Genomic DNA, 27782 nt, shown 5'->3' on the forward strand with positions numbered 1-27782 from the left:
GCGCTTCTTCTCGCTGTGTATTTAACGGAAGACCATTAGCATTTTGGCAATAAAGGCGCAGGCGGACCGAGAGCGGTGGCCGATTCATAGGTTGCCCCCTGTCTCTCTCTCTCCTGCTCGCTTTGCCGGGGACGAACCGCGATTCTAAAGTTTAAGGACCGGGGCCAATCATTTATCATGTCATCGAATATGTCCTGATACATAAATTGCTACCGATAATTGTCCGGCGCTGGACAACGTTCCGGCGTTCCGAACTCAACGAACGTCACTACGAAGATAGTTTCGTGGGCCTCTATCGTTAGCAGGCCAACAGAGTGATAAATATGGACTCGAACCATAAAACAGGCCGTGTGAATTGTGTGAAAATCTCTTTCGTTAATATTTTATTTGCCAATTTATTTATTTTCTCTCTCGCGCGAAGCAGCAGTGAAGTGAAGTGATAAAATTACTGAAGCGAGCATCGCCTGGCTTGCTATGTGTGCGGCATGTGATGATCCCATAAAACCCACGTAGGGTTTTCGATAGCCAACGCCTGCTCCGATTCGCCGCTGTTCCGTGTACCGGGCCGAAGAAGTAGTAATTTCACGATCCCCACACACAACGCCTACTTCTCGCGTTTGGCTTTCACCGTGTCCGGGGGGCGCAGTGCCCAGAGTGTTCAATTATTTATTATTGATGCTATAATTAAGGAAATTAGCTGCTTGATTACCATACACCGCCGCGTGCACGAGTGAGCGTAGTTGAGTGATTTCATCGAAAAGAGCGAGTTTCGGTGTGATTTAAAATTATTTCATTACCGCGTGCGGCGCGCGTATCACCCTTTCTGGCATTCAGGTGGTTGGTGGTTCATTGTGCAAAAGTGTTTGCGTGTGTGCTCCGTGGCCAACATAGCGAAAAAGATCGAACCAAATCGATCGGAAAGGTGGGCCCCGACGGCCGCGGATTTAGGAATAATATTTTGGGCCAACAACATCGAGCTCCGCCTGAAGATATGCGGCTGTTGCTGCTGCTGACGTTGGCGGTGCATGCTGCCCTTACGGTACTGCCGATTTCCGGTGCGTCCCCGATGGCAACGCCGGAACCGAGCAAACTGATCCCTCCGGTGCACCATCGGTGGAGCCGGTCGGAGTCGATGGACCCGAACGGCCTGTACACCCTCGAGTGGCACGTGGACCAGAAGGACATCGTGTTCACGGCCACCGCCAACACACGGGGCTTCATGGGGCTCGGATTTTCGCACCGCTCCGAGCACATGGCCGGATCGGATCTGGTGCTCGTCTGGGTGGACGATCGCACCGGCAAACCGAACGTACTGGTAAGTGTTTGTGACGAGAAAGATTCCATTAAAAATGGTAGTTCCCTTCAGTCCCAATTCGGTCCCCGTTTCCGATATGAAGCAGATAATCAGATACAAGGAAAGAGAGAGAGAGAGAAGCAGCAGATTGACGGACGAAAAGGAAGTAAATGCAGGCGCATGCACGGTCTGGCAGCTGAATCAATTCCATTTTTTCCGGTTCCAACGTGACGAATGTTTGTATGTTTACACTCAAATTCGAAACCAACGCTTGCTTTGACCCCTCGAAGGCAGATGTTTTGCCTCCGAGCTGTCAAAACCGGTGAACTCTCCCAGACAGGAAGCGCGATAGTAGTCTCTGGTTTTCTTCAACTGTGCGCCCCGTTTGACTGATTGACTGCCTTTCGGGAATTTTTCGGGACTCCTTGACGGGGCGCGAGCGTAATGAAACCCCGAGATTCAAGCCGAGAAACCAAAAAGGTGTGTCACTCCCGGGGCCGGAATTAATTCCGGTCCATTGTTTCCACGGCGCGTCAATTCGTTTCCCCCGAAAAGGGATCAGACCGTTGATGGGCGAATCTAATTCATTTCGCATTCTCCCTGCAATCTCCTAATTGCTTAGAATTCTGCTTATTAGGCTAATTTATTAAATCGCTGCATAAATTTCGATGGAAAGTTCTGGTTGTCCCTTCGAAGCACGATCAAAGGTCCGCCTCCGCGCCGCGAGCGCGGTCCAATTCACTGGAAGCCATTTCTGGCCAGTACCTGGCCACGTTCATGGTACCGGGGTGAGCTGATTGAATCGACGAGTTAATGAGCCTCCGAGGCACCATAGAGCACGGGCCCCGATTTAGACGGATAGCTCCGGTTGACGTCAACAACCGAGAAAGCTTCGATTGTGAAACGGAAAATCCAATGCCCGGGCGCTACCAATTTCGGGAGCAGCAACCCACCAAATTTGCTATTTTGATCTGGGGGGCGAACATCGAACAAGGAAAGGACGATGCAAAACGGTGTGAAAAATGGAGCAAAACTTTTCCTTTCCGAGCCAGTTTTCTGCGATTTGCAAATTAAGTTTTCTCAATTTTCTCCCGGATCACGGAAGGCGTATCCCGATTTGTGGAGGCGTGGGTCGGACGTGATGTGGCCAACGTGTGTGCTTACATCACTTGCTCCTAGCTGGCCGTCGTCGTTTGGTGCGGTCTTCTCCGAGGACCTACTCAGGACAGTCTTGACCTTTTTGCGTGCACCGTTTGTGTTGGGCAATCGATTTACGATTCTATCCGCCCAAGGAATGGCCGAGTTCTGGCGCCACGCCTGCCCTTGGTTGTTATGGACACGTTGTTCCAGCTTTTTTTTTCATTTGCCGGTCGTTTGCCGGTTTTATGTCGCACGCAATATCGCTCGTCCTCGGTCGGACCAGCTTTCGGCTACAGCGATTCATTCGCTCGTTTGCCGCTAGTGAAGGCTTTGAAGATCCTCCGGTGGAGAAGGAGAGTTTTAAGAGTTTCTGCAAACAAGAACATCTTACAAAGGTTAACGATTGTATTCCTTGAGGACGTGCTAGAAGGACCTTTTGATCGGTGGGCTATGACGTCAGGATGCAAGTTGCTGCTTCGAATAGGTTCATACTTGAGGAAAAGGGAGCTTTCGAACAATAAGCTTCGAGCTTATTGTTAATATTCTACCGTTAGAATAAACAATGATCGATCTCAAGCTTCTAGTCCCGAGGTCTAATCTAGTTCCGGCAGAATAATCCAGACCTGCTTAAGGCAACCATTGGATCACATCCGTAGATGACAGATAATTCAAATTCGAGCCATTGTTCGGTGTAGAATCGTATGACCCATAAATTAAATGGATGTACGTGAAAAGAAAAAACCCAGCCTTTTACCGAAGCAGACGATCTTCACGTTCTAATTTCCAACTACCACGGAGCCGAGGGCTCGGGCTGACCAGTTAATGGTTTTCCACGTTTATTTACATTTGCGCGTGCTGCTTCTTCTGGCACACGACAGCGCAAACGCAAACGCTTGTTGCCGGACCGTGGCCCCGCGCACCGAGGCTTGCGTTTCAAAGTTCGTGCTTAATTTGTTCATTACATTTCATTGCCGCTTTTCGCCTTTTCCCATCGTCTACCGCCGGGGATGGAACTTGGGAAAAAGAGCGGAAGAAGAGGCTCGTGAATCAATTTCCCAAAACCGTGGCCGGACCCGGTGTTCACGGGCGCGGAACGCGCCACGTTGTCTGCCGGAGCCGATTCCGGCCGAGGCGAGCTCGAGCGAGCGGAACCGCAGCTAAAACGATCCACGGGCCAATCTCGGCCGCCCGCCGGCCGGCAAGCCGGGAAAATCAAGTTTATGTTCCATTTAATTTTTTCCTCCATTCGCCACCGCGTGCCGTTCCTCGTCGATCGCACGCGCTCCCGTTGGCCGTCGTGAAACTACTATTTTCGGTTGTAGTGGGGAAAAACTATGAACATGAGCTGGTGAGGCTTTGATGCCATTGAAATTGGACACTTAATTGTTTATGGTTAAAAATTCGAAAACAATTCGGAACAGCCTTTCTGGTCGGTGCCGGGCCATAGTTAGGACGACACGATTCAACCACCACTTTGTACTTCCGGGACCCTTTAACGTCCACGAGTCTTGAACCACAAGCAACTGCCAGCGATCGTCGTCCATCTTTTTCGGGGTAGCAGCTGCAAAACGGCAAAAGTAACGGCTGCTGCCGCACTGCCGCTGCCTCGCACGCCGCTCCGAAACTTTCCGCCCGAAAGGTGATCCAACCGAGCGTCGATGATCCGTCGAATGTGTGGCACCGGAAAGCATCGAGCACATCGGAGCATCGGGATGAGATACTTCACCCGCGCGCTAAAGTAGCTTCTTTTCGTCAGCGAAAGTATGTTAGGTATTTTGTTTAGGGCTCCCGCCATTTTTTTCGGGCCGTTGAGTTGCGAGTTCCTTTAGCTCCAGCGCTTTTTAATGGAAAAAGTTTCCGCTACATTCCGCCAGCGCAGCAGCTTGGTCGGAGAAGTGGCCACCGACCGCCCAATCGGTGAACGCCCGGAAACGGCGCCTGCCTGTTGGGAAGTGAAGAGGCACCACATGTCTCCAGCGGGCCGGAGAAGAGGATATACGGTGGCGTCCCCCGATATGCAGCTGTCGTAGGTGACGCCGCTGGGTAGCAGCTGAAACCCGGGGCAACACTGCAAGATGATGCCCGTTGCGGTCGCAAAGGCGCATAAATTAGCCCAGGGGTTGATTCTTATGCAAAGCAGGGCAAATCAATAAGAAAGAGAGAGAGGGCGCTTGCGGTTGGCGTTAAAAAGTTGCGCACGTTGATCAAGTTGATTTTTATTCAAATTTCGAGCTCACTGCGAGGTAGGAACATATTCAGCAACAGTGGTCATTAAGAAGACTTACGGTGCCCGAAAGTCTTTAACACTCGATGCTCGGTTCGCAGTTCACGTTGCAGGTTGCCATAACAACACAACAACCCGAATTCTTTGAGCAAAATCATCCAAACATCGTTCCCCTGGTGCAATACATGAAAATATGGAAAACGAAGGAGAATCAACAGAAAGAGAAAGAGTCGTCCTAGGTTAGGGTCCTGGTTTTGTACTGAGTCATTAAGCCGCCAGAGAACGCATTTTGAATCGTGAGTTTAGTTAAGTCCATTTCGCATAAAATTTGTGAATATTAAATTCAATTTTTGATCGTCCCGGACAAGAGATGATTTGCTGGTCATTTGACAGGATCCTCTATTTGTAGGTATTTCATAAATAGCAGCATGCAACATAAACGACTGAATGGACCAAAAACAGAAACAAGTACCGACAAGTCTAATTCCCCATTGTTAAACTACGGTTCGCGTTCCAAATGGTATTACTCTCTCTCGAAATTGCTCAAAATCTGTAAACCACGCCGCATCATAAATCTCGTTCAATGCACGCCGGACCGGACACCGTTCGGCTCGGCTAAAAAACAACTAAACTTTGTAGCAGGGCCCCCGCACGATTGGGCCCCCGAGAGCTGTTAATAAAATTATCTTTCGACCCCAAAATGGGCCTCAGTCGACGCACCACCGCCAACGTAAATCCATTAGCCCATCGGGATGCCAGGGCGCGTCAGTTTAAAACCAATCTGTGCCACGTGCCGCGCGTGGTCTTCAATTGGGCAAAAAACCTCTACGCATGTCGGAAAATAAACTCACGTTCCCCAAAAAAACAGACAGGACCGTCAGGAGCTCTTATCACAACCCGGCCCCGGAAAACCAGATTTTGGTGGTTTCCCGCGATGATGTCACTCGCTGCGACGACGCAACGGATAAGGCTTGATAAGGTACACATTCCCGGGGTACGCGCCCCCCGAGTCAGGTGTTTTCGAAATTTCACTCTGTTTACGCATTCATCACACGGGCACGGGCGGCCCGCGAACCAATCTAACCGAGGTTCGCCCAGAACCGGGTTTTCCGAGAAAGCCTCGCTTGCGGGGCACGGGTCCCGCGGGAAGGTGGTAGCACCTTCTTAAATCCGGAGCACCTTCTGCATACGTAAACAGCGCGGACCGGATTGGGAGGCCCACCACTTGAAGGGTGCTTGTCTCGCGGCGCTGGCGTATTCTTTACCTCGGTGGCACTCGATGGGGTCCGATGATCCGTCAAGAATCTTATGTTCGAAAAGGCAAATTCTTTGATGAAACTATTTTCAAACACCTCGAGCAGCGATACCGGCTGTCGGAGGGTCTTTCAATTCTCTGAATGTAAACCGTTCCGTCCAGTAATTGGATAAGAGTGTTTGCGAAAGCTATCCCCGGAACGGTCAGGTATGTTTGGCGATCGATTAACAGCATTCTTATGCTTGCGAATACCTGCAGAAAAGAAAGATTAAGGTTCGGGGAACTACCTTCTGCGAGGTTTTTGAAAGCTCCGTGAGCTAGGAACTTCACGTCCTGTCCTTGACCAGCCAGTAGCTTTGTCTTGCCAGAGCTCCCAACTTAAAGGCTTTTTGGCAACCTCAAGTACCGCACCGACGGGACCGCAAAATGGCCAGAAAAAGAGTAGAGATAATTCTCTTACCACATCCCGAGCTCTCTGCGGGTTGGTCACCACTATTAATATTTGATTTCGGTTCAACCTCAAACTCTTCGACCAACTGGCCGGGGACCGCCGGTGGCTACAATAGCTCATATAAACCTGGACTAGACCACACCCGGCCCTCCTGGAGTACGTGGCCCGTGTGATGCATGCGTAAGCAGGTGGTGAAAGAATATGCTGCCCGAATGCCTTCGTGAGGGTCCCGCAAGAATAAGAAGCAAGCCTCAATCTGGAAGCCCCACGCACTTTGAGTACGGGACTTTCGTCGTGGGGGCGCCCTTTCTTCACGACGATGGGAATGCTATTTGAGTTCGAAATAATGCCTGGTACCGTACGTTGCGATGTTCTCATGTTGATAACGGGTCAGAGAATTTGAACGTGATTTTAGGCAAAACAATATCGAATTACCACTTGAATGGGCATCTTCGGCAACATTAGCCTAGAATCTATTTTTGAACTAACTCGGATCGGCAGGCGTATGTTTGGAAACATTGTTTTACTCTAAAAATATCCCCACAATCGGATTGAGCAATCTTCTACGATTAATGGCGTAAAACCCATTTACAGGCTTAAAGGTCTTCAGACCCACGCGAACAAAGGTTGGGAAAAATGAGGCATGGTTATGGCGCTGTCGGATGGAAAAAAACACATTCAGAGGCAAACCAATTTTCCCGGTCACCGGTCGCTCCGAAAAACGAGTGCCAAAGGGGAACGAGAACACAACCGCAACACGTCCCGAAACGGCCCCGGGCCCCGCTTAATCCACCGCATCCCGAATTGGGCCATTTCGGCCGGGAAGATTCGGGATTAAATTATCGCCCCAGCGGAGTGCCGGAGGATCACCTTCCCAAGTCGTAGTCCCAGGCAGAGCGCGCCAAAATTTATAGCTCCACACAGCCACTCGTTATTGGTGGCCCTGAAGCGGGGGGCGGATTTATCGGGCGAACCACGAACGAAACCGAACCGGAAATGACTTGTTCGAACCGAAATTAAAACTGCCCATTATGTGGCCCGCCGTGGCCCTGTCGAATGTAAACGGTTCGACTTGATAACACCGCGTTCACTCATTTCCATCCGTCTTTTCTTTCCGTCCAGCGAAGAAGCTCACACGCTAATCTAATGGTTCTTCCGTCCCGCCGAGTTCCGTCCTGGTCGTTTGCATGTCCATCCATGGCCCTGGGTTTCAAGGGACGGAATCGGGTTCCAGGTTGCGACGACGTAATAATAGTTTCAAAAATGGGTCCCAAGTAAATCAAAATCTTACGGAAAAATCTTTTCGGTGGGGTGACGTTGAAAACTGGACCTCATGATTTTAATTAATGGCGCACATTACGCGTGGGAAATCTGACTCTCGACACTCTGGGTCTGGGTCTTTGTTTTTGGGCCAGGAATTGGTTCAGATTGCCTTGCTTATCTGCATTGATTAATGCTGAATTCTATACACTTATTTTTGGTCTTTTTATGATACAAAATACACGTGTTATGAATGTTCTAAAAAAATGAAACTTCCAGAATCAGTGCTCAAATCAGTTCTGGGCAGCAAACATGGAACAAACAACTACTTTCGCCTCAATGATATTTCCGCCAAACTCCGAATCCCGGAAACAGGAAAGATGATCCCAAATGACGGGCGTGGGAACGCTGTCGCCCACGTGCCGGCTCTTCTGCCAATAGTTTCGCCTTCCTTCGCCTGTGGGCTGGGCAATATTTTCGTATTCCCCCGCGTGAGTTGACGTGATAGCTTGAGACGTGCTCCTTCAGAGCGGCATAATTTGCGCACCTTCATGAAACAAATGAAATTATCTCGATCCGAAAGGAAGCCCCCGGCACACAGAGATCCAACCACGCGGATTGATTGTGACACGAACGCTTGCGATTGCTCCTTGCTTCTGAGCTTCTGAAAGATTGATGCACGCTGCCACTCCGCTCCTCGCTCGCCTACAATATTCCGACTTGTCGCATAATGAATCCCCGCTATCGAATTATGCATGCAGGACCTGGTGAGCTGTGACAAGAGGCATTGTGGAGGCCAAAGATTCGCTAAACACACGGAACCGAACGGGAGAGCCCGACCGACATCCTTTGCGACGTTCGACGAAACACGGGCGCGCCTTGGCGAACGGAAGGAGAAAGTCTTTAATTTTGCATCTCCATTATTTTGTGTCGAAAATACGTGTGGGTGATAATCAGAGGACTGTTGGGAGCTACCATGCCTCTCGCCGAAGGCGCTGAGAATGTTTTCCGCTTGATATGTATTAGGTTTGAATTTGAGTTCAGTATCCAATGCGTGAAATGATGGCACGCAGCTTGTGCTCGCTTCAAGACAAACATGCTGATTGTTATGTTATATCGAATTAAAAGCCTTTTTACGGTTTGAGCAATCGGTATAAACAGCTTCAAAGGTAACCTTTTCCTTTGATTTTATAAATCCCAAATCCGTGCCTTGAGTACAAGACAAATTCTAACCAAAAGCCCAGGTCGGAATTAGGAGCAGTTGGCGCAACAGAGTCTTGGACAGGATTTGCATACCCGACCGAAAGACAGACAGATGAATGTATTCCCACACCTGACTTCTTCCGATAAACGGTGCGCCATCGGATTTTATTTCGCTCTCCTCGTGGCCGATAGTTTTTGCATGAACGAAACAAGAGAACGCGTCTTTTGCATAAATGCGCGTCAAAAGTTGAACTCCATTGGCATTATTCTCACTCTCCGTCAGCTGGTTCTAGGTTCATGTACACATCGCAGGGGGATTGCTCCTTCGAAGGCACGTTCCATTGACACGTTTTTGCCATTGGGGGCCGATGAGGCTAAGCTTGAGACTATGGTTGCCGCCTCAAAACCCTCGACGAACGAAGCAGCAGCAAACGGTGTTAATCATGATGAAAGACCCTAAGACCTCATTGATTTAAAGACGAGCTACGCGCGGCGGTAACATCATGTGAAAAGGGGGGAAGCCCATGAGGGGTATTTGCATGTGACTTCATCTTGCCATCATCTCGCCGGCTCATCTCGCCGAGCGGCTCTCGGATGATCGTCTTCAGATATCAATATTCAAATCGGCTTAAATGGGATGGATGGAAATTGTTCTTCTTCCGGCCATTTAACAAGTCGTTACGATTAATGCCTATCTTTTATGACGCTTTTCAACCGCTTTTTTATCGGTTCCCACTATTCACTTAGTAAATGAAGTGTCTAATCATTTAGTTAGTGTTGGGTTGATGACTTCATTCCAGTTTTATTTGCTTCTTTCCGACGAATTCTTCTCACTGGGGATCGTTTCGTTCTGCACAAGCTCACTTTCGTACGGAACACTGATGGAAATGGCACGGAGCCAGTTTTCCGATACCTGCAACCACTCGATTACGTTGTCACCGGGACAAATTGGCTTTCGCCGCTCATGTGCTGAACGTGAAGATACGGCTCTGATGTGTCCGATTTTATGGTGCTTCGGGTTTAGTTTGTGCTTCGACTCGACGATTGCATATTTGCCCTGGCGAACGGGACGACCCAAAGAGATTGATTCTTCGTAAGCCGTCACCATGCTTGCTGAAATGTAAATCCATTTTCTGTCGCGCCTTTCTATGAATCTTTCACCGTGGACAATTATTTGCCCACGTTCGTCAGCAGTCAGACATTAAAATCAACGTTGCTTCTTTAGCGCTGACCCCTGCCGAGTGGCTATTGTTTCACTCTTGGCTCCGGCAGTCGGCAACTTCTCTAGCCACCCGGTCCGGAGAGCCTCCTAGAAACGGTGAAAGATTTATGATATTTGCACGGGTGTTTCATGAATAAATCATCAGCACCAAAAAAGCGCCGAGAAACAAATGCTAATCGAAATCGGCCAAGTCGTCCGAGAGCAGCGACCAACGAATTGAATGAATTGTGCGAACTTTTGAAGGATCCTCGGTTCCGGTGCTGCGGTGGAGAAATTATGCAAATCACACGGAGAAGAACCGGGCCCCCAAAACCCCCGTCACTGAGTGCCGTCAATCCGTCCCTTTTTTCTTCACCACAGGATTGATTCCTTTCCTGCAGGATGATGCAGTTTTTCATTTGAAGACCCCCGATACCGTCGGTCTAGGACAATGGTTGTTTGGCCAGATGAGGACTGATGTCTGATACCATCTCGATGGGTAACCTTTGATTCTCTGTCTGCCACTCTCTGGTCATCTTCCTTGTCAAAAGTTCTTTTGAGGCTGGGTGCCGACAAATTGGACAGTTTGCAAATTGAAATTTGACAGCACTACATCCAAAACGAGTTTCTGAACCGACGCACGCAAAACCAACGGGGGCCAATCGATAAACAATGCTTACAGTGGTTCCTAGTAAGAAACTGTGTCATGGGCACGATGCTCAGACAGCAGACATTATTGGCCATCTGCCGATGTCCTGCCCAACTCCGGAAAAAAGGGTCGTGCGTGCCTGTTATGCTTTTTCTCGGAAGTCAAACATAGTGCGGGATCTTGTTTCTGAGGTCGCCCTTTATTGCTTCATCCCGAAGCGCGCCGCATGTGGGGGTCGGGAGGCTTAATGACTGGCCCGCAGTCCCGAGGGCTGACGGCCCCATCGATCCTGGGGGGGTTCCGGAAGAAGTCCAGTGTTGACGTAGTATCAAATGAATTTCCCAAAAATAATACATTAGCACCTCGCCCTCTGTCATCGATTTGGGACAGCGCGCTCGATGGCAGCATATTTCGCAGAACCGCCCACCGGGGGACAGACATAACGACCACCGGTTTAGTCGCTTCGAGTTAGCTGCACGGGGAACGCCATCTTCTCGTTCGCAATGTCATTAGCAAATGGCCCGCGCTCCGGGAGCGCCAAACGGTTGTTGGCGAACCCTCGGGATGTTGGGCGATTATTTCCAGTCGGGCGATTAATGTTCGGACACTAATGCGCCGCTGTGGGGGCACGCTTCGGGGAATGCTGGTGGTGGCCCAACATTCCGGCTGGGGTTGTGGCTCTATTTTTGCCAACATTCATCCAGTGGCGACACTTCTGGCGGACGGATCACCAAGGACACTGCCGGCACGGAAACGAAACCATAACGCGTGTAGTGGTGCGTTAAATTTGATAAGTTTATCTCGTGTTTTCTCCACCCGGGCCCGGCCAGAGATAAGCAAACTAGTCTGTGGGCGGTGGGGTGATAGGAGCACAGCATGTTTTCCCCGTCTTTCGGACAGGAAGACTGAATCAACGAATTTAACGCCACGCCCGGGGGTTGGTTCGATGATGCTTGTTTCGTGCTGAAAGACGCCAGTAGGAAACAATCTGGTCCGCTTTTCTCAGAAGGCATCGTGACACGTGTTCCCGCACAGCTTCTCCCAACCGGCAAGGCGCTGGGCCAAGGTGTGACAGATTGGCAAACGAGCTGTATTTTTTGCCCGGAGGGAGAAAATTTGAATCAGAAAAGGTTAAAATGGGGGAAAAAAATGGAAATACTTACCATAGGAAGCCTGTAATGCTGCTAGTTACGTCGCCAAATTTGAATGTCATTCAAATGTCTGTACATTGGCAGCCTCAGCGATGCCTCTGGAATGTCAGTTCCCGGAAACATAATTTTATCCCACATCACCTGCCCGTGATCGTTTTGGCACGCGACGGTCGGTGACGACAACTCGCCTAATGTTGCCGCCAACGTTCAACGTTCCAGGAAAAGACAGGATGTTTCCCTTACACAGGTGGGACAATATTTGGGAACCGAAAGCTGGGGAAGTTGGCCCCGAATGTTTCCCCCAAAACATCCCGGGGAACCAGGTCCGGTGAAGGTTACGAAGTAGTCGCTGGTGCTTCTGCTCAATAAGGCCCCTGCGAAATGTCAGCGCTCAATGCTCGAGACAAGCGGACGACATTTGCCAGCCACATCCATTCACTCCCGGACTCATCCGGAGGAAACGGCAGTGTTTAAGGACCCCCATTGAGTGGGTACTCCAGCCAAATGATGTATGACTAAGTCGAGTTTTTGGAGTGCGCAAAAATCATCAATGTCAAGAATTTGGCATCGGCAGTAAAAAAAACGGCCGGCAGATTTTTCGGCAACAACAAAAAACACTGGGTGGGTCGTGAACTTGTTTGGCAATCTGGCGCGTGAGGTTTGCTTGCGTTTCGAAACGATTTTCGCTCACTTCGCCGTTGGCCACATTCGATGGCGCTCGCGCCATGATAAGCGAAAGCTTCGCCTAAATAGCTCGCCTCGTGTTTTTCCGATCGTAATTTCATTTTTTTTCGCATCTTTAGATTCGAAAGATGACAGCGTCATCGCGGTCACTGCAGAAAGAGGAAGCGTAACGCCAGTTTTACTACGAGCTACTACACGGTTCCGTGGAAGCATACGAAATGCGGACACCTTTCACAATGGCTCCCGTGCCACAGAAAATGAGGGACCCCATTAATCAAAACAGTATATTAGCCACCGGGGTTCGATTAGAGTGTGCACTAATTGAAATAACGGTTTGTGCATTTTCATTTTCATGTGCCGAACCCTTGGGCGAACAAGGACCTCATAATGTATTTCGCTTCCACAATGGTGACGGCCATGATTTTGGATTCGGATTTCTCAAACTGCGCCGTCATGAAAGCGTTTCCCAATCAGTCACGATCTCGTTTTCGACGTTTTCGACGACAACGGTTGTCAAAAATGCAATAAATTTTCCCCCCATCCGTGATGGGCATAATAAATAATCCATGAAGCATGCAAAATAGGGACCTCCTTTAATCTTGTTGTTACAGTTTTTTTTTAAATTCAATTTCCTCAAAATTAAATTTTGAACAGAACTCAGCGTCTTAATATTGTTAAAAAACAGTTAATGTCAACATAAAGTGGGCCAACAGCTGAGCGATCAAAGTGTGCCCTTGCTCACCTCTCTTTTGAATCAAACAAAGTTAACGTCAGCGCATGGCCTAAGCTAACGATGCTGTGAACGACAGTGCCCTTCGCAGGATCTAAGCAGGCAACGGTGGCCGGTTTCGGCGAAAGGAAGGTACATTAATCAACCAAAACAATCCCGGCTCATCAGTACCCCCGAAGCCGGGGTTTCCGCTGAAACGTAAAAGCTCATTAGGTCTGATCCTTTCGCAAGATGGATGGTGTGTTTCAAAAATTCTATCGAAACATAATATGTGCAGTTGTTATTCTTATATTTCACCGAAATGCTGCTCGCCATCGTCGTCTTCCTTTTCCTGCTGGTCCAATGTTCCGGTCTCGGTCTTGGTTTTCGCACAACGGATGTGTCCTAGTCGAGCAGGGCGGAAGATGAACGATGGCCGGAAAAGGCCTTCAATCTCGACGACCTTCCCGGCTCTCCGGGGATGGCAAACAATGCCCACAGCTTTCGCCACAAGTGCTCTGATGAGCAGCTTCCGCTCGCAGACATCTTCGGGCCAGCCACCGGAAGTGGTCGCCGCTTCTCCCCCCGGCCATTATCGGCATCTATAATTGCCCCCCGCGACACGTTAATTGCTACCTTTGCTTGTTGCCACCTTTGCCAAAGCGCTGCCATCCGGTTGGTGGCCGCAGAACCTGCTGACACTCCACTACCACCGCCGCCCGTGCGGTACACCCTCGCCCTCGGGAGGATAGCAAAACTTTGGTCGTAAATAAGCCGGCCTTTTGAAATTAATCCAATTAATGCCATCGAACGGGGCACCTCCCAAAAGGGTCCTGGGCTGGAATCTGGCTGGCTTATCGTCGGTGCTGCGAAAAAGATGAAAGAAAGATGGTTCGTTCGCCAGGATTTCGGAAGGAAATGAGGTCCAAATCTTATCGTTTCCGTCCAATATATGGTGCGGCTGCTCTGCACGTCCGCAGAGAATTCCTTTCGAATAATATTTGGTCAGCAACAACACGAATTCTACTTAAAAAAAAGCTAATGAACAAGCTTTTGATGAAGATTAGGCTCGATTGGTGCGGTGCCGCTAATTGAACTTATAAAGAAACTTTTCTCATCCGATATGTGCTATCAAATGTGGAGCTTCCCGTGCCGACCGACCGACAATGCGTGGCACCTTTCAAAACAGCACACTTTTTATGAACACATTTACGTTTACTCAGCACCACCAAGTCGAGGTTCAGAAACGAGTTAAAGTCCTTTGTCATCCCTTCGGAGCGCCCCCGGGCGAAGGTGTTCTCCATCAGGGTAAAAATGGCAGATTTTTATCGCTCCCATCGGAATGCTTTTATGCTGTCTCTGCTCGCAGTTCAGTTCGGGCCGTAATCTCGGGTGTCGTCTGCGATGCCGTCTACCAACGTTCACAGATCACCGTCGGGTTTCCAGGAACCGGAAAGTTCAGGATACCAAACAAGACGACGGCTGGGAATCTCTGGAGAATTCGTCTCTGCACACAAACACCGGGTGTTTTGTCCAGCGAAGGTCCTTGACAGGGCCCGCCTAGTTGGGGTCCTTTAATGTTTCTGCGAAAAAAAAAGTTTGATGATTTGCTGCCACCATCAAACGATACTAATGGCTCAAGCGATAGTATTATACTAATGGCTGCAATTTATTGGAAACCCCCGAAAAAGAGGAGTTCAAAACCAAAAATCAACCACACATGACCCTAATCTGACCCCGACCCGAAAAATTTAATCTTTTACTCGCCGGGTATCCTTTTCAATCATAAAAAAAACCCGTCCAGCTTGATTTACTATCGGTTGGGGGCTCGCTTAAATTGAGCCGCCTTTGCGGTTCCGTCCCCCGGGAAGCCACATCACCGGGGACCCACCGCCCCTGACACTGGAGAAGATTCCGGTGGGAAGCGATCTAGCAAAAAACGAAGCGAAGTAACGCAAATTCCTAAACCGGGGAACACGAGCGCACATCCCCTCACGACGAGGCTCGCGAATTTGTGAACTCCGCATCTTCCGAGGTATTTTGCTTGAACAGTTTAACGGCGGCCGATGAGTCACTGCTCGCCGGTTAGCGACAGCGTTTAAACGGTTGGGGAAACCTGTTTTGGGGTCCCAGATTAAAGCCCGGGTAGGTGTGCGCGCCGGCACGGGGGAAGAGATCGTGCGATCAGCAGAAAGAATAAATTCTTACCCATCGCATCTCCGAAGATCTATTTAAGTCCCTGCCCAATCGATCGACGATTAAAGCCGCACGACGAGCATGGGGCGCGGACCGAATGGCTCGTGTAGCGATGCGAATTCACCGATTCACACAGCGATTTGTCGTCGTTGTTCAGGGGCAACCAAAAAAAAGGATCCATCCATCGGTCCACTGGAATTAAAATGCTTCGTACGTCTGAAGGTGGTCAATCTTTCTTCTTAATGGTCGGTTATTTGCACCACCGGATGACCATTATGAGGCAGAAGATTGAATGCGGTGGGCGAAAATATCGCCCAAGTTTTCTGAAACGTGCATAAACAATAACCAACAATAACACTAACAAACTGCCACAAACAGTAACTAACAAAAACAATAATAAGCTTGACTCCGAGCAAAGTTTCTAGCAATTGCGTCAAGTGAACCGAATCGATTCGATTTTTGTAGCTTCCAATAATATTCCACCTCTTCTAAGAAACAGCCACGCATCTCGTACGTTTATTGTACTTCCGAACAACATTTCTGGAGGACTCAAAGTTGTGTCCAACAAAAACAACTCCCTCTCTCTCTCTCTCTCTCTCTCTCTCAGGACAGATTGAAGGTCCGTGATTAGAATGTCGCCCGTCACATTTAATCGATCGAGTAGAATAAAGAAGCTCCCTGTGTCATTTTCTAAATTCATTGCCACATTGCGCCGCGAGATGCATAAACGAGATGAGAGAAGCATAAATCAAACCGTTCGAATTACGCTCGGCAATAAAAATAAATCCCATCCCGTTCGGTGTTGTGTCGGCATTTTTCTTCCCGCCCGATTGACGGTCATCGATACGCGGTTCTCCGTGTCGGGCAAAAAACAGATTGATAAAAGCAAAACGGGCGAGGAGGACGAGATCCGCATCCAAAAGATAAAATCCAAGTCGGCCGGGCGAAATCCGTACGCAAAACGAAATTGAATCGCCGCTCGGTGGCAGCATAAGCCGTTGGGTTGCTGCGATTGAAGATTATCCAATCGATTTCGCGTTTATAGACCATTACCCTGGGCGCGGGGGGGGCTTGACTTGAGGCGACGCGATAAAGAGCCGCGAAATGGGCGTCCTTCCGGTGCGAAAATCTTACCACGGAGCCAACCACGATCTCAACCACCGCCCGGATTCCGTTCTGCTCGATTCCAACTAACGCCCTGTTTTACGGTTTTGTTTCTACCTTTTTAGGTAAGTTTCGCAGGATCCATGGTCGCGAAGGCTACTGGCGTTCACTGGCTCCAAACGGTCACGTTGCGGGTCCATCGATCACCACCAGCAGCATGTTGTGCCGGAGAAAGAAATTTAAAATTCATCCCCACAAATCGCGGGTACAAACGACGACGATGCCAAGCGAATGAGATGGCCGGATGTGGCGCCGGAAATCTAATCTAATGTCCAAATTGGCCCCACGTGGGAAGCAGGATGACCAGGGATGAGCGTCCCGGATTGATCAGCAAATTTTTGCCGTATTTTATCTTTTTAAAACAACGCCATTAGTTAGCTGCGTGCCCGAGGAAACAAAACCACAACCACCAACCCGGGCCGGGCCACTGCGGGGCACGCACACGAGGGAAAGGAATGTTATTCCAAAGTTCTTCCAAAGTTTCAGTCGCAGCCGGATCCGGGATTGTTTGAAAGTTCTTGCAACGCGCCATTCGAAGGGTCCCAACTCGAACGTGGACAGCAAGAGGGCTGTAGTTATAATCTTCAGCCGGTCGAAGGTTTGCTGGAAACAGGAACGTAAAGAATGAGTCAGGAAAAAGGCGGTTAATTTTTGCAATTTGCCCACCCAGCCAGGGACGGCGCAACATCCGCCCCACATACGTCCGCCCGAAGCATAAGTGACTATGCACAATTTGGTCATTTTAATTTAAATTTTTCAATTCGTCGTCCCTAAAACCGAACTCGAAAGGAATGGCTTACGAGGAACATCTTTCTCTCCGTCTCTCTCTCTCTCTCTCTGCGGGTTTGTAGAATTTCGACCAACCATTTAATCTAAACAGAGGAATGTTTGGTTCCAAATCGAGTTCTGGTCTTTCCATACCATCAACACCAAGCGATTGAACTATTTTCAATAATCGAACATAGTTTCCATCAGAATTCCATCAGACTCCAAACGCACAAGAAAAACCGTTGTAAAATATGTACCCTTCCAATATGAATAGAGTGCTTGGGAAACTTTTTCCGTAATTTACCGAAGCAACTTTTCCTGTGTCATGTCACCCGGGTTCTAAGGACACCTAACCGGCATGTCCCACTCAGGCGCTTTTACATGATGCTGGACAAGTTTTTTGTTTGTCTTCGCCCGCAGCAGAATCGCCACTCATTAATTCGGTGCCAGCACCCGGACGGACAATCCTTCAAATCCTTGTTCGCTGGGTGGGCCAGCGTCCAGGACACCAGTGGAAAACTTTCTCGCTAACCGATGGCAGCATATTAAAACACTCCATCATCATCGTCGTTCCGTCGTTCGGCCCGGGGCTAGCTGACGTCACGATGGGATCCTTTCCACCCGGTCCACTGTTATCCTTGCTAACTGCAGCCACTATGCCTTCTGGGTCGCTCCCCACCCGATGGCCGAGAAGAAAAGTGTTGTTCCATTATTAGACACCGCATTGCGCCGCACAGACTGGCGCACGCAGAAGGAACTGTGATTACGATCCCTCCACGAGTGGATGGACACACCAAGGCACAAGCAGTATTATCATCTAAAAGCGGGTGCCGGCACACCTATCGGGGATCGGGGCTCGTCGGTGCGCAGGAAACTAATTTATCTTCTCATCCGTCCTGAGCACCGCTGAAGCCACCATGTCCGGGGAGTTCCAGAAACTTACTCTACTCGGGAATATATTATCCGGGCGTCGGCCGCCGAGATTTCGGATCCGTGTTTTGCAGGGTGGTAAATTATTTTTAAATTGTCCATCCATCTACATACCCAATAAGGGGAACGAACACCGCCGGAGCAGCGATCCGTTGAGTTCGCCCACTTCGAGTGCGAGGAGAGAGATCAAAGCCAAAGATTAGAAGCTCGTTGGTGTGCGCAAGAAATTAGCATTAGGTGTAGCAGTTGCGAGGCATAGACCTTAGGGCTACCTTTGTTAGTTTGTTGGTTGTTTCCGTTTTACAACTCCAAAGTCATCCGATGTCCACATGGCGTTGCGGCTGCGGCTACATGAGCTCAGGACCAACACCAAAATTTTGTAGCTCACCGAATAACTTCGGAACTTCCCGGGCTGATGATGTTGATTTTCGAGGTACGACCAGTCTCTGAACCGCACGGAATGTGACGAATAAGTTGGCTGTCTCCAGATGCGGGCTCCAGCCGGCGTGTTCTGTCGGAGTCGGACAAAAAGTTGTAACGCATAATGCAGTACCAGTCGCTCGTGTCGTCTGGCGCCACCCGGTGGCTCCGACCCGGTGCAGCACGGTTCCATCTGGTTTGCAACGGAAACGGGAGCATTCCTCGGTTGCCTTCACCGAACCCTACGTGCTCCGGGTTGGTCCGGTTTTTTTAAGGTTCCCGCAACAATCTACAAGGGTCGTGTGCCGTACAGATTCTTTCTTGGCCGGCTGCACCGGTGATGACATGGTGCAGAGTCTCTCTCTCCCAGCGGTCTGTGAACCTTTCCCCGGGGAAGCTTCGGCCGACTGGCTAATTGATGCAACAAAATGCGATGGGTGGGTGTCGACTGCAGAACCGCAACCGTCGCTGTCAGAGCTCACTCCTTCAAAGAGGCGGCTAAACGCCACACCGACACCCGGCCGGCTCTTCATTGATATTCCACTCACAGCAATTCACACCGAGTCCCTTCCGGGGCCACGGGTGAGTCGTTTTCATTGCACGCACGGACGAACGGGTCGGCAACACTGGCGGCTAGTGAGGAGAGGGTCGAGACATTAAAATTAACGATGGCCCCCCAGGAACCCGAGCATGGACCCACCTGTTTTCTTGGCGTCACTCTACTCAGTCAATCAGTGGGGAGAAAATTCCGGACCTGTCGACGGTGTCTGCGCACCGCAAAGCGTATAAACGTCATACGTGCGGACACAGTTTCGACACATTCGGAAGGCAGCGCCACTTACTAATTGTTGGGCACCCGCGGGATTCATCCGTGCCAGAGGAGGTTAAGAGCCACCGAGCCATCGCTGTCATTGCCGCTGACTTCTAATGAGCTGTCAAGGAAGCGCCGGGAACCTCCCGACTGGAATACGAAAATTCTCCGCCTCGAGTTGTGGGAGACTGAAAAGTTGGACCCGGACCCGGTGGCGGACATTGTCTTTTCGGAGGATCTCGGGTCTTCACCCCCCGGTGGAAACCATCAAGCGAAATCCGCTCTGTGAGAGAATTTGAAAATTCGCAGTCCGCCCGACACATGCGAGAAGCGTGTTAGAACCCGACCGCCGACCGCCGGGTCGACATTGTTTCGCCCGCAAATCTGCGGAGGAAAGGAACTCGGAAAAACCGAGAGGTGGTGCCAATGTCAGAAGGAATTACTTTTGTTTGAGGTTATGGTTGAGTTCTCGCGCGCCTTGTCTACGGGGCCCGTTCTCACCCGGGAACGTTAAATGGCGCTACGTGAGGTGATGGTTTAAATGACACAATTCGCCACCACACGAAAGGTAATTAAATGTGCCGCAGGAAAAGGCGAGGCTCGCGGTATAAAAACAGAATCACAGCGGATTTTAATTGGACCGCAAAAACAACAGCGGAGCATCTCGACGAGTCCAAGGTGAGACAGGAACACGCATCACCGAGTGGCTGTTTTATGGCGCACGGGGCCCGGGTTGATGTTGGGGGGGATCCCGAGAAGCAACAACGCTTCACCCTTGGGTTCAATTCAACATTTGCTGCAGCCGGACTCCGTTGCGGACCTGTTCTTGTGCTAATTTATCGACAGCCTGGCGACGTCACGTAGTTCTCGGAAACGATCCCAAACTTGAAAAAGGGGGGAACGGCGACAAAACCTTGCCAAGCCGTTATAACTCATCCACATGCTTTCGCCAGCTGTTGCTGTCTCTCAACAAGCACGCAACGAGCGGTTGTGATCGCACACTTCCGGTGCAGGTCCCAGGGTCTGGTTGGAATGACCGGAAGAGGCATGCTTCACAAGAAGGAAGGAACCAATAATGGAACATTTCTCTACAATTTGCTCCATTATCACCTATCACATCGTCACGGTCGGCGCTACACACTCCCAGGACTCCCAGGGAAAATTGTCAGCAAACTGTCCTTTTTGGTCGATTTTTGTTTTATCGTTTTCTGCTTCGGCACCCAAAGAATCGCCGCAACGCCGACAGAGTGTGACAGGATAATAAATCGAGTTCGCTTCGTGCCCAAAATCAGACGCGTTCGCGTTCGGTGGTGATTGGACGGCCCGGGCTGTAAATCATCGGCACAAACTGGCAGCAGGCAGGGCTCGTCACCGAAGAGGGTCGTTTGATGATAATTTAATAACGCATGAAGACTGAGTAAAGGGATTGATAAACTGTTGCAACAACACGGATGTATTGGGCACTAAATCAATAACATCATTGCCCGTTGTCGTTGTGTGTCGTTTATGCTGTGGTTCTTGTTTTTCTTTTCTTAAATGAAAATGTTTAAAAAAATAATTGTTTATGCTATGTACTCATATTTTCTCAATTATATTAAAGGTTTGCTAACTTACCATTTGTTGCTCACTTTTGACCTTTATCCTACGTATTTTGCAATTATTAAATTATTTTATCGTTTTGTTATTAGTCGAAACTTTTAACAATCAATTAAGCTAACGGGGACAAACATAAAATTCCGATGTGCCCCAGGCTAGCGCCAAATTGATCAGTTTTCTCTTAATTATTTCGTCTCCCATTAACACCGATCGATTGGAATAGGCGTTGACATAAAACACCATTTCCGAGGATAGCTAATCGGTTTGGTGACCGTTGGTGGCCAGCATTACTTTTGTGGGTCCCAACACACAGGCAGGGGGAAGATTTTATCGCAAATCATGAAACAATCGTAAGCCCACAGCGGGCCAAACAGAGGAAGCACGCCGTAATCGAATACCGATCGGAACGAACACGAACGGCCACCCGTTCGACGGGGTTTTATGGAGCCCGGGTAATGTGCGCCCTGTTTTATTGTGATTGCGGTTTAATTGGGGAGGAAATCGGTGTAAATGGGGCCACCACCCCGAAAACCGGGCCCGGCAGTGAACACCCCGAACACCTGTAATGTCGCGCTTTCTGGCACTGAACCGAGCACAGAAATTGAGTGGGAAGCCACCGCAACGCAAGGACAAGGGCGATGAATCACCGCAGCACGAAGGACGACCACCACATCGGGCGTAATGCGATCCTAAGTGCGCGGGGACGGTGGCGATAAAAGGGCGGCTGGCTGGCTTCTCCGTGTTTAAGTTTTAGTTTTCACTCGACACTCGGTCGGTCTGCCATTTCCTTCTTTTTTATTCCCGTCGCCGCCGTCGCCGCCGACGAGTGCACTTTTCGCATAAATCCCTGCGAATCGCCCATTGTAATAAACCACCGTACGTGACGGTCGCATAATGACGCCACACCGTTTGCGGCCAAGGGCCCCGGGCCGGGAACATCGCCGCCGATTTTAGCGACGATCTCCCACGAAGGTTCCGGAGGTGCTGCTGCTGTGTGTGAGGAGATCATTTTGCAAACAAAAAGCACCCTAACCCTTCCCCGGGGCGTGGGCCAGACTGGGAGCCAGCAGCCGTTGAAACCGGAAGTACGCTTCAGAGTAACGCTGCAGGGAGAGAGAGATTATTCAGCGCCAACGTCAGCGTTCTCCATCGCTGGCCACATCGGGCGGTTTGCGTGATGCTCTCAACCGGAAACCGTCGGTCGTGGCACCCGAGAAGGGAAAAAGAACGACCCTTCTGAGATCATCACGCGACGCGCGGTCGTTCTGGTCCGGGGGGCCCGCCGCTTGTGTCCGTTACCGGGGGGGTTCGAGTAAGATGTCCCTCTGAGGTCACAGCGTATGCACATGTGGTCGATTGCCAGTTTATGTGAGAATGTTCCGGCGCCGATACATAATGAAGCCCGTGAATTATGGAAGCGTGTGGCGTGACCTCAAGCAGGCCGCGGTCGAGGATGGGGCACGGCTTCCTTTTGTCGACCACCGTCTCCCCGGCGGTGGGAATCACTGTCCGTGGAAAGCGGAGTTTGGTCTGTGGTTACACGCCGAAGAATTGTTAATGTTCCGGAACCGCATTTTTGACATCCCGGATCAACAAGTTGAATCTAATTTTAAACGACCTGCGTTCCTTACCTGCTTCACCGGCCCCCAGCCAGCCACTCCTGAACATTGTACGGAATGATTAGACGATTCCGCGAACTTCTGACCCGCCTCGACTCATTTGCATTCATCATGTTGCCGGTCACCGCGGAATGTTTACGCAGACGAGCGTTTTTCTGCTCCTTGTCGGACGTTGAATTCGATTTGCCCCGCTCCCTAGTGTTTGCGTTGGGCGAGCATTTTTCAATTTCCATTCGTTTGCCCGGCACAGAAAATAAGCACACCGCCAGAATGTGATTGAATTTCCCGGGTTTTCTCGCCGTTGAATGTCACGCAGCCAGTGGTTGTAACGATAAATCGCATGCGCCCGTTAGCTCCTGAGATTTGGGGCCGGCTTTGCAGACCCCTAGACCATCGAGGAGTCGAAATGAAAATTCTGTGAAAATTAAAGCGAGTGAATTCGTCGGAAGCGTATTTTCAGATACGCAGCACCCAGGACCAGCACTTAGCACCGACTAAGGGTGAATTCTTTTGATTTTCCAGTATTGCTTCTAACTGTTCCGAAGGGTCCGAAAATGTTCTTCGAAGCATGCGAAAGCATTTTGGCAACTAACAACAAGACGGGCCGAGTGATCAGCGAAATTGCGTGTAGCGCATTAGAACCACCCATCTGTAGCACAAATCCGTCGTTGCCGTTTTTCCGGCACCACGGTCGATTGAGGAAATTGTTTTAGCAGCAGCAGCACCAGGCCGCAGGTCGGCAAATTAGTTTCGAATTGAATCGCACATGTGCAATCGCACATCAGCATGCAGACGTGCCCGTCTATAGTTTCCATTTTGGAACCCTTGTCCCATTAGAGCGCCATTGCGAATTTCAATCAGGGGATTTTGGTGATTCGATGTGACCCCAACAATCAAACAGCGGCCGTGCCCGAAGTCGATAAAGACTCCTTTCAGCTTACTGGCACGGCTTACAAATGAGCGACAAATTCGGGGAAAAGGTCCTTAAACGATCAGCTCTGTCAGCTTCAGCTTGTTTGGCTGGATTTTCGGCTAAGGTTACCCTCTTTTTAAACCGCCGTTATCAGCGCACTGCACGGATTTGGGTGCGCTTATCTGTGAGTTTCGTAATTTCATATTGTTCTTCGTGCCTTTTGCGCTTCTGTTCTGTTAAGAGTAAGTAAATTAAATTTAATATTCGCAAAGTTCTAAGCCTCTGAATCTGAACGGCTCGTAAAACTCACTTCAAAACTTGCACCAAAAGCTCAAACTTGACAGCCGTTTCAATACCTCCTTCCAAGGTCGGTGTCCACCATCAACTGCTCGAGTATCCGCGGCGTCCTTATTTCACTTGTTCGTTTTGCAATTTCCAATGCAAATTTTTAATGAGCGATCGCATCCAACAATCGCCATCGTCGTGGTCGCCCAATGGATGCGCTTTTACCTCGGCACCCAACTTTTCAGAGCCCGTCCTCGAGAGGTCCTCTCCGTGTGTCTTTTGACACAAATTGCACGACATTCCAAAAACTCGCCCATGCAAGCCGAAAGGTAAAGGAGCGCACCATGCTCCCGTATCGTGCCCCTAATTACGTCCAGTTTCATGTTTTTGATGGCATAAAATGGCACTTCCTTCGAGCGAGCGCACCCGGGCTACGGCAGGCTGCCGGTCTTGGTGACCGGACCGGTGCACCCAGTGTCCCTATCGGCCGTCGTTTCGGCCGCCCTTTTTGGGGACCCGCCTCTGGGTCAACCGGTTGGTTGGTTGACCATCGGCGACGAGTAGAAGAAAAACCGGCCACCGGAAAGCGAGTCAGCGCTTCTTGTTCCATCCGCGCTTGAATTGTTTTAATTAATATATTAAACCGATTGGTGTAATTTTAACGACCGCATCCTTAAGCGCTCGCGCTCGCGCTCGCTCTCTCCCTCCCTGTCGGTCTGACCAGGCAGGTCCATTCGGGCTGGGGTAACGGTGAAATAAATGGTCCCTTAATGACAGGCTGCTGCCGGGTGTTTGGTAGTTCCCGTTTCGACTGCTCCCGATCCTTGTTTCTTCGGCGCTTCGGAAGGCTCTCGGAAAGTTGTTACCTTTCACTATGCGCCCCCTAGTGTCCTGGATGAAGATGAAGTAGAGGGCTGGAATTAAAATCCTGTCGAATAAAATGGACCTCCACAAACCAGGAGGACCGCTCTCTGCGCGCTGCCTTCCGATGATTGGTGGCATCGCGAAAGAACCGTTATCGACTGGGAGCGGTTTGATCGATTGTGGTGGGCTCGTAAATTGACAGGTTCGTCGTTTTTTCTTACCCAGAAGCCAGGCTCTGCAGCGAGGGGTTTCGAAAAGTGGAAGGAGCAGCGGCCTGTTCGAGTGCTGAACGTATGGTAAACTGGCTGCGGTCGGCGTACCGTGGCCGGGAACACTTGACGCTTCCGGGGGGAAAGTATCCATAAAAAGGCGAACGTCCTGCGACGATGACGTCGACGAGTTTGTGCTTTTCTAAATAACCCGGATGAGGCCGCACAAATTTGTCGCTGGGCACACCCGCGGAAGTCAATTAAGTCACAGATCACCGCAGTTGGTCCACTGGCTCGAAATGAGTTTTTCCGAAAAACTGAAACTGGGAAAACCCTGCATCGTACCCTGCGCAAACTTTCGCTTTGATCGCACACTTGCACCGCGCAACATGCGGGCTACTACGGGTTACTATCTAACTACATTTGACCGTCCGCCGCACTGATGGCTCGTGCACAGCATACTCGGACGAGAAAATGGATTGTGGAAAATAAATTACTCTTTGTACTCAATCATCAACAAGAAGGATGCCCTAGTTGACGTACGGAAATGGTTCGAAAGAATAAACATAACCTACAACCGGTTGCCTAACCGGTTACAGAGAGCTTGGTTTTGGTGTGTCATTTTTGACAGGCAGTGTATCCCTACCCGCAGCATGTTGAGCAATGAAGGCGCGTTTTCGGTGGAGCACTGCTGGGTATCATTATTGGCTCCTTTGATTGATCTCCACCCAGCAGAAAAACAAGATCCAGGTTCCAGCTCCTATCGCGGTCCGCGGAGCCGCGCCCGGAAGCTGACAGAGCAGCGAAAAAGGGAGGGAGAGCGCAAAATAATAACCTGCCAGTTTCAGGAGCCACCGGAGCCTGCTGGAAAGTGCTCTCGACTTAACTTTATACGGCGCATCGTATTTTGTGCGAAATTGGAAAACAAAAAAATTCATAACCATTATCTTTAGCTGCAGTAGCGCGGTCCGCGGCATTAAAGAACGAAAAGGGAACCGAGATGAGCAGAAAAAAAACGGGAGTGCATATAAATAAAACCCAGGCAGGACACCCAGGAGGGCAAGAGGCGTACTGCTGCGGTGCGATGGCTCTACAACCAGTTGTGTTTCATCTTGATCGCATTTTTTCCGGGGCTACGCACCCTCTGTGGCCCCGATAAAAAAAAGCAAATCGACCAAAAGTACGCAAAAAATTCGGTTACGAGAGTCGAACACGTGGATCCGGGCACAAAGCTAACGAAAATGATTTCGGCGCAAGATGGTGATGAGTTTGGAATGAAATTCATCACGCCAGCGAGGATCGCGTTGTAATTACTGTATCCGTTTTTCGGACTCGCAGCACACACTTCACGGGGTCACTTCATTAGAAGATTGCACCGGGGCCGGGAAAATAATTTGATTGCCGGTGGAAGAGAGTTTCGAAATTAGCGCACGTCCTGCTTAACATCCCATTGTCCGGATCCTGATGAGTTTTTTCCCCCTTTTGACTCTCTCGTCTTAATTACTGTTACTGGTCGGTAACGGTGCAGTGAACAAAATGGAATGAATATTAAAATTTCAAAATTATATTAAATTTTTCCACACTCGTTCCACATATTTGAACCCATTGCATTCCTTTCTAGAGCTGGAGCACGCAATTCACGGGAAGTCACGCAATTTGAGATACTTTTGACAGTTGACCGTTAAACGGTTTATTGTAAAGAAAATTTTAAAGTAAACAGTTTGAAGTGATCCTGATCTTGAAAGTGTTTTGCTCCGGGCCGATTAATTGCCAAACACAATAGCAATAAATCACCGGGCAATATTAAAAACTACCGTTGAGCAGGACACGCTGTGGTGATTAGCCTTTGCCTCCGGCAGCGGCCCTATTGGACGCTTTCCGATTACACGCTATCAGCGCTTCTGTGGATAGTTGAAACGACTCAACGGGATGGCACGATGGCAAGGATGGCCACGACCTCCGATTCCCAAGCCCGTGAACGATGCTGATGATAATGCAAATATTGCTTTTTACTTCCGTTGAAACGCGCAATCTCCTAGTGCCGGCAACTCAAGAAAGTATTCCCTCGGGATCATCCTCTTTTCTTCAGTGCGATCGCTAAACCGGAAACCGGAAGCGTGATTTAATTTGTGCCAGATTGTGTTTTATCGTTTCACTGGAGAAAGCGCACAGTAGCGAAGAGACGGCACTTCAGACGAGCGAATCTGGGAATCCAGCAGAAGGACGTTGTTTAAACGACGTTGCATTAATCACTGCTGGTGCCGCTGGCTGGTGCTGTAGTTTCCGCAGCGTCTTGTTATCTGCTTTAAGATAGTAAGAGTGTAGGACTGTCGGAACGAGAAAAGGCTGAACAACTGCCAGCATCCATCGGCCTTTGGAAAAGGGACTCCAGCGTAGAAAAAGGGTCGTCTCTGGAGATACGCTGTATATGTGTATTGCTATGCCGGTCTGCCCTCCCACAGGTTGGTTTGATTACACAAATGGCCTTCGGCATAGAAGGAGGGGATCCCTCCAGTGATCGATCGACAGGAGAAGGACAAGGACCCTCTACACACCTAGCCTGGTACGAGCCAGCGCCGAAAGGTTCATCATAAAACAGTTCCACATTATTATTCACCCGAAAATGCTTTCGAAATGGAGCATAAAACTACGAAACGCACAGTAAAAACACAACACGCGCCCAGCATTCGTTCGGCCCGTGAAGATGGATGAGAAAAACTTCGCACAACACCCCAGGAACTGCGTAACCGACGGGTATCTTGTGGCGAGCAGCTGGGACTTGTTTG

General features: G+C 49.8%; 1 protein-coding gene across 1 annotated transcript in view; it reads left to right on the forward strand.

Moving 5' to 3' along the window:
- The first annotated feature begins 991 nt into the window (after positions 1-991).
- Positions 992-27782, forward strand: part of LOC131216483 (MOXD1 homolog 1) — a 37521-nt gene continuing 10730 nt past the window's right edge. Inside the window, exon 1 of the mRNA XM_058210993.1 lies at positions 992-1315. Coding sequence (XP_058066976.1) covers positions 992-1315 — 324 coding nt within the window. The remainder of the gene's footprint in view (positions 1316-27782) is intronic.

Source organism: Anopheles bellator, chromosome 1 (assembly GCF_943735745.2).
Source record: "Anopheles bellator chromosome 1, idAnoBellAS_SP24_06.2, whole genome shotgun sequence".
NCBI classification, from domain to species: Eukaryota; Metazoa; Arthropoda; class Insecta; order Diptera; family Culicidae; genus Anopheles; species Anopheles bellator.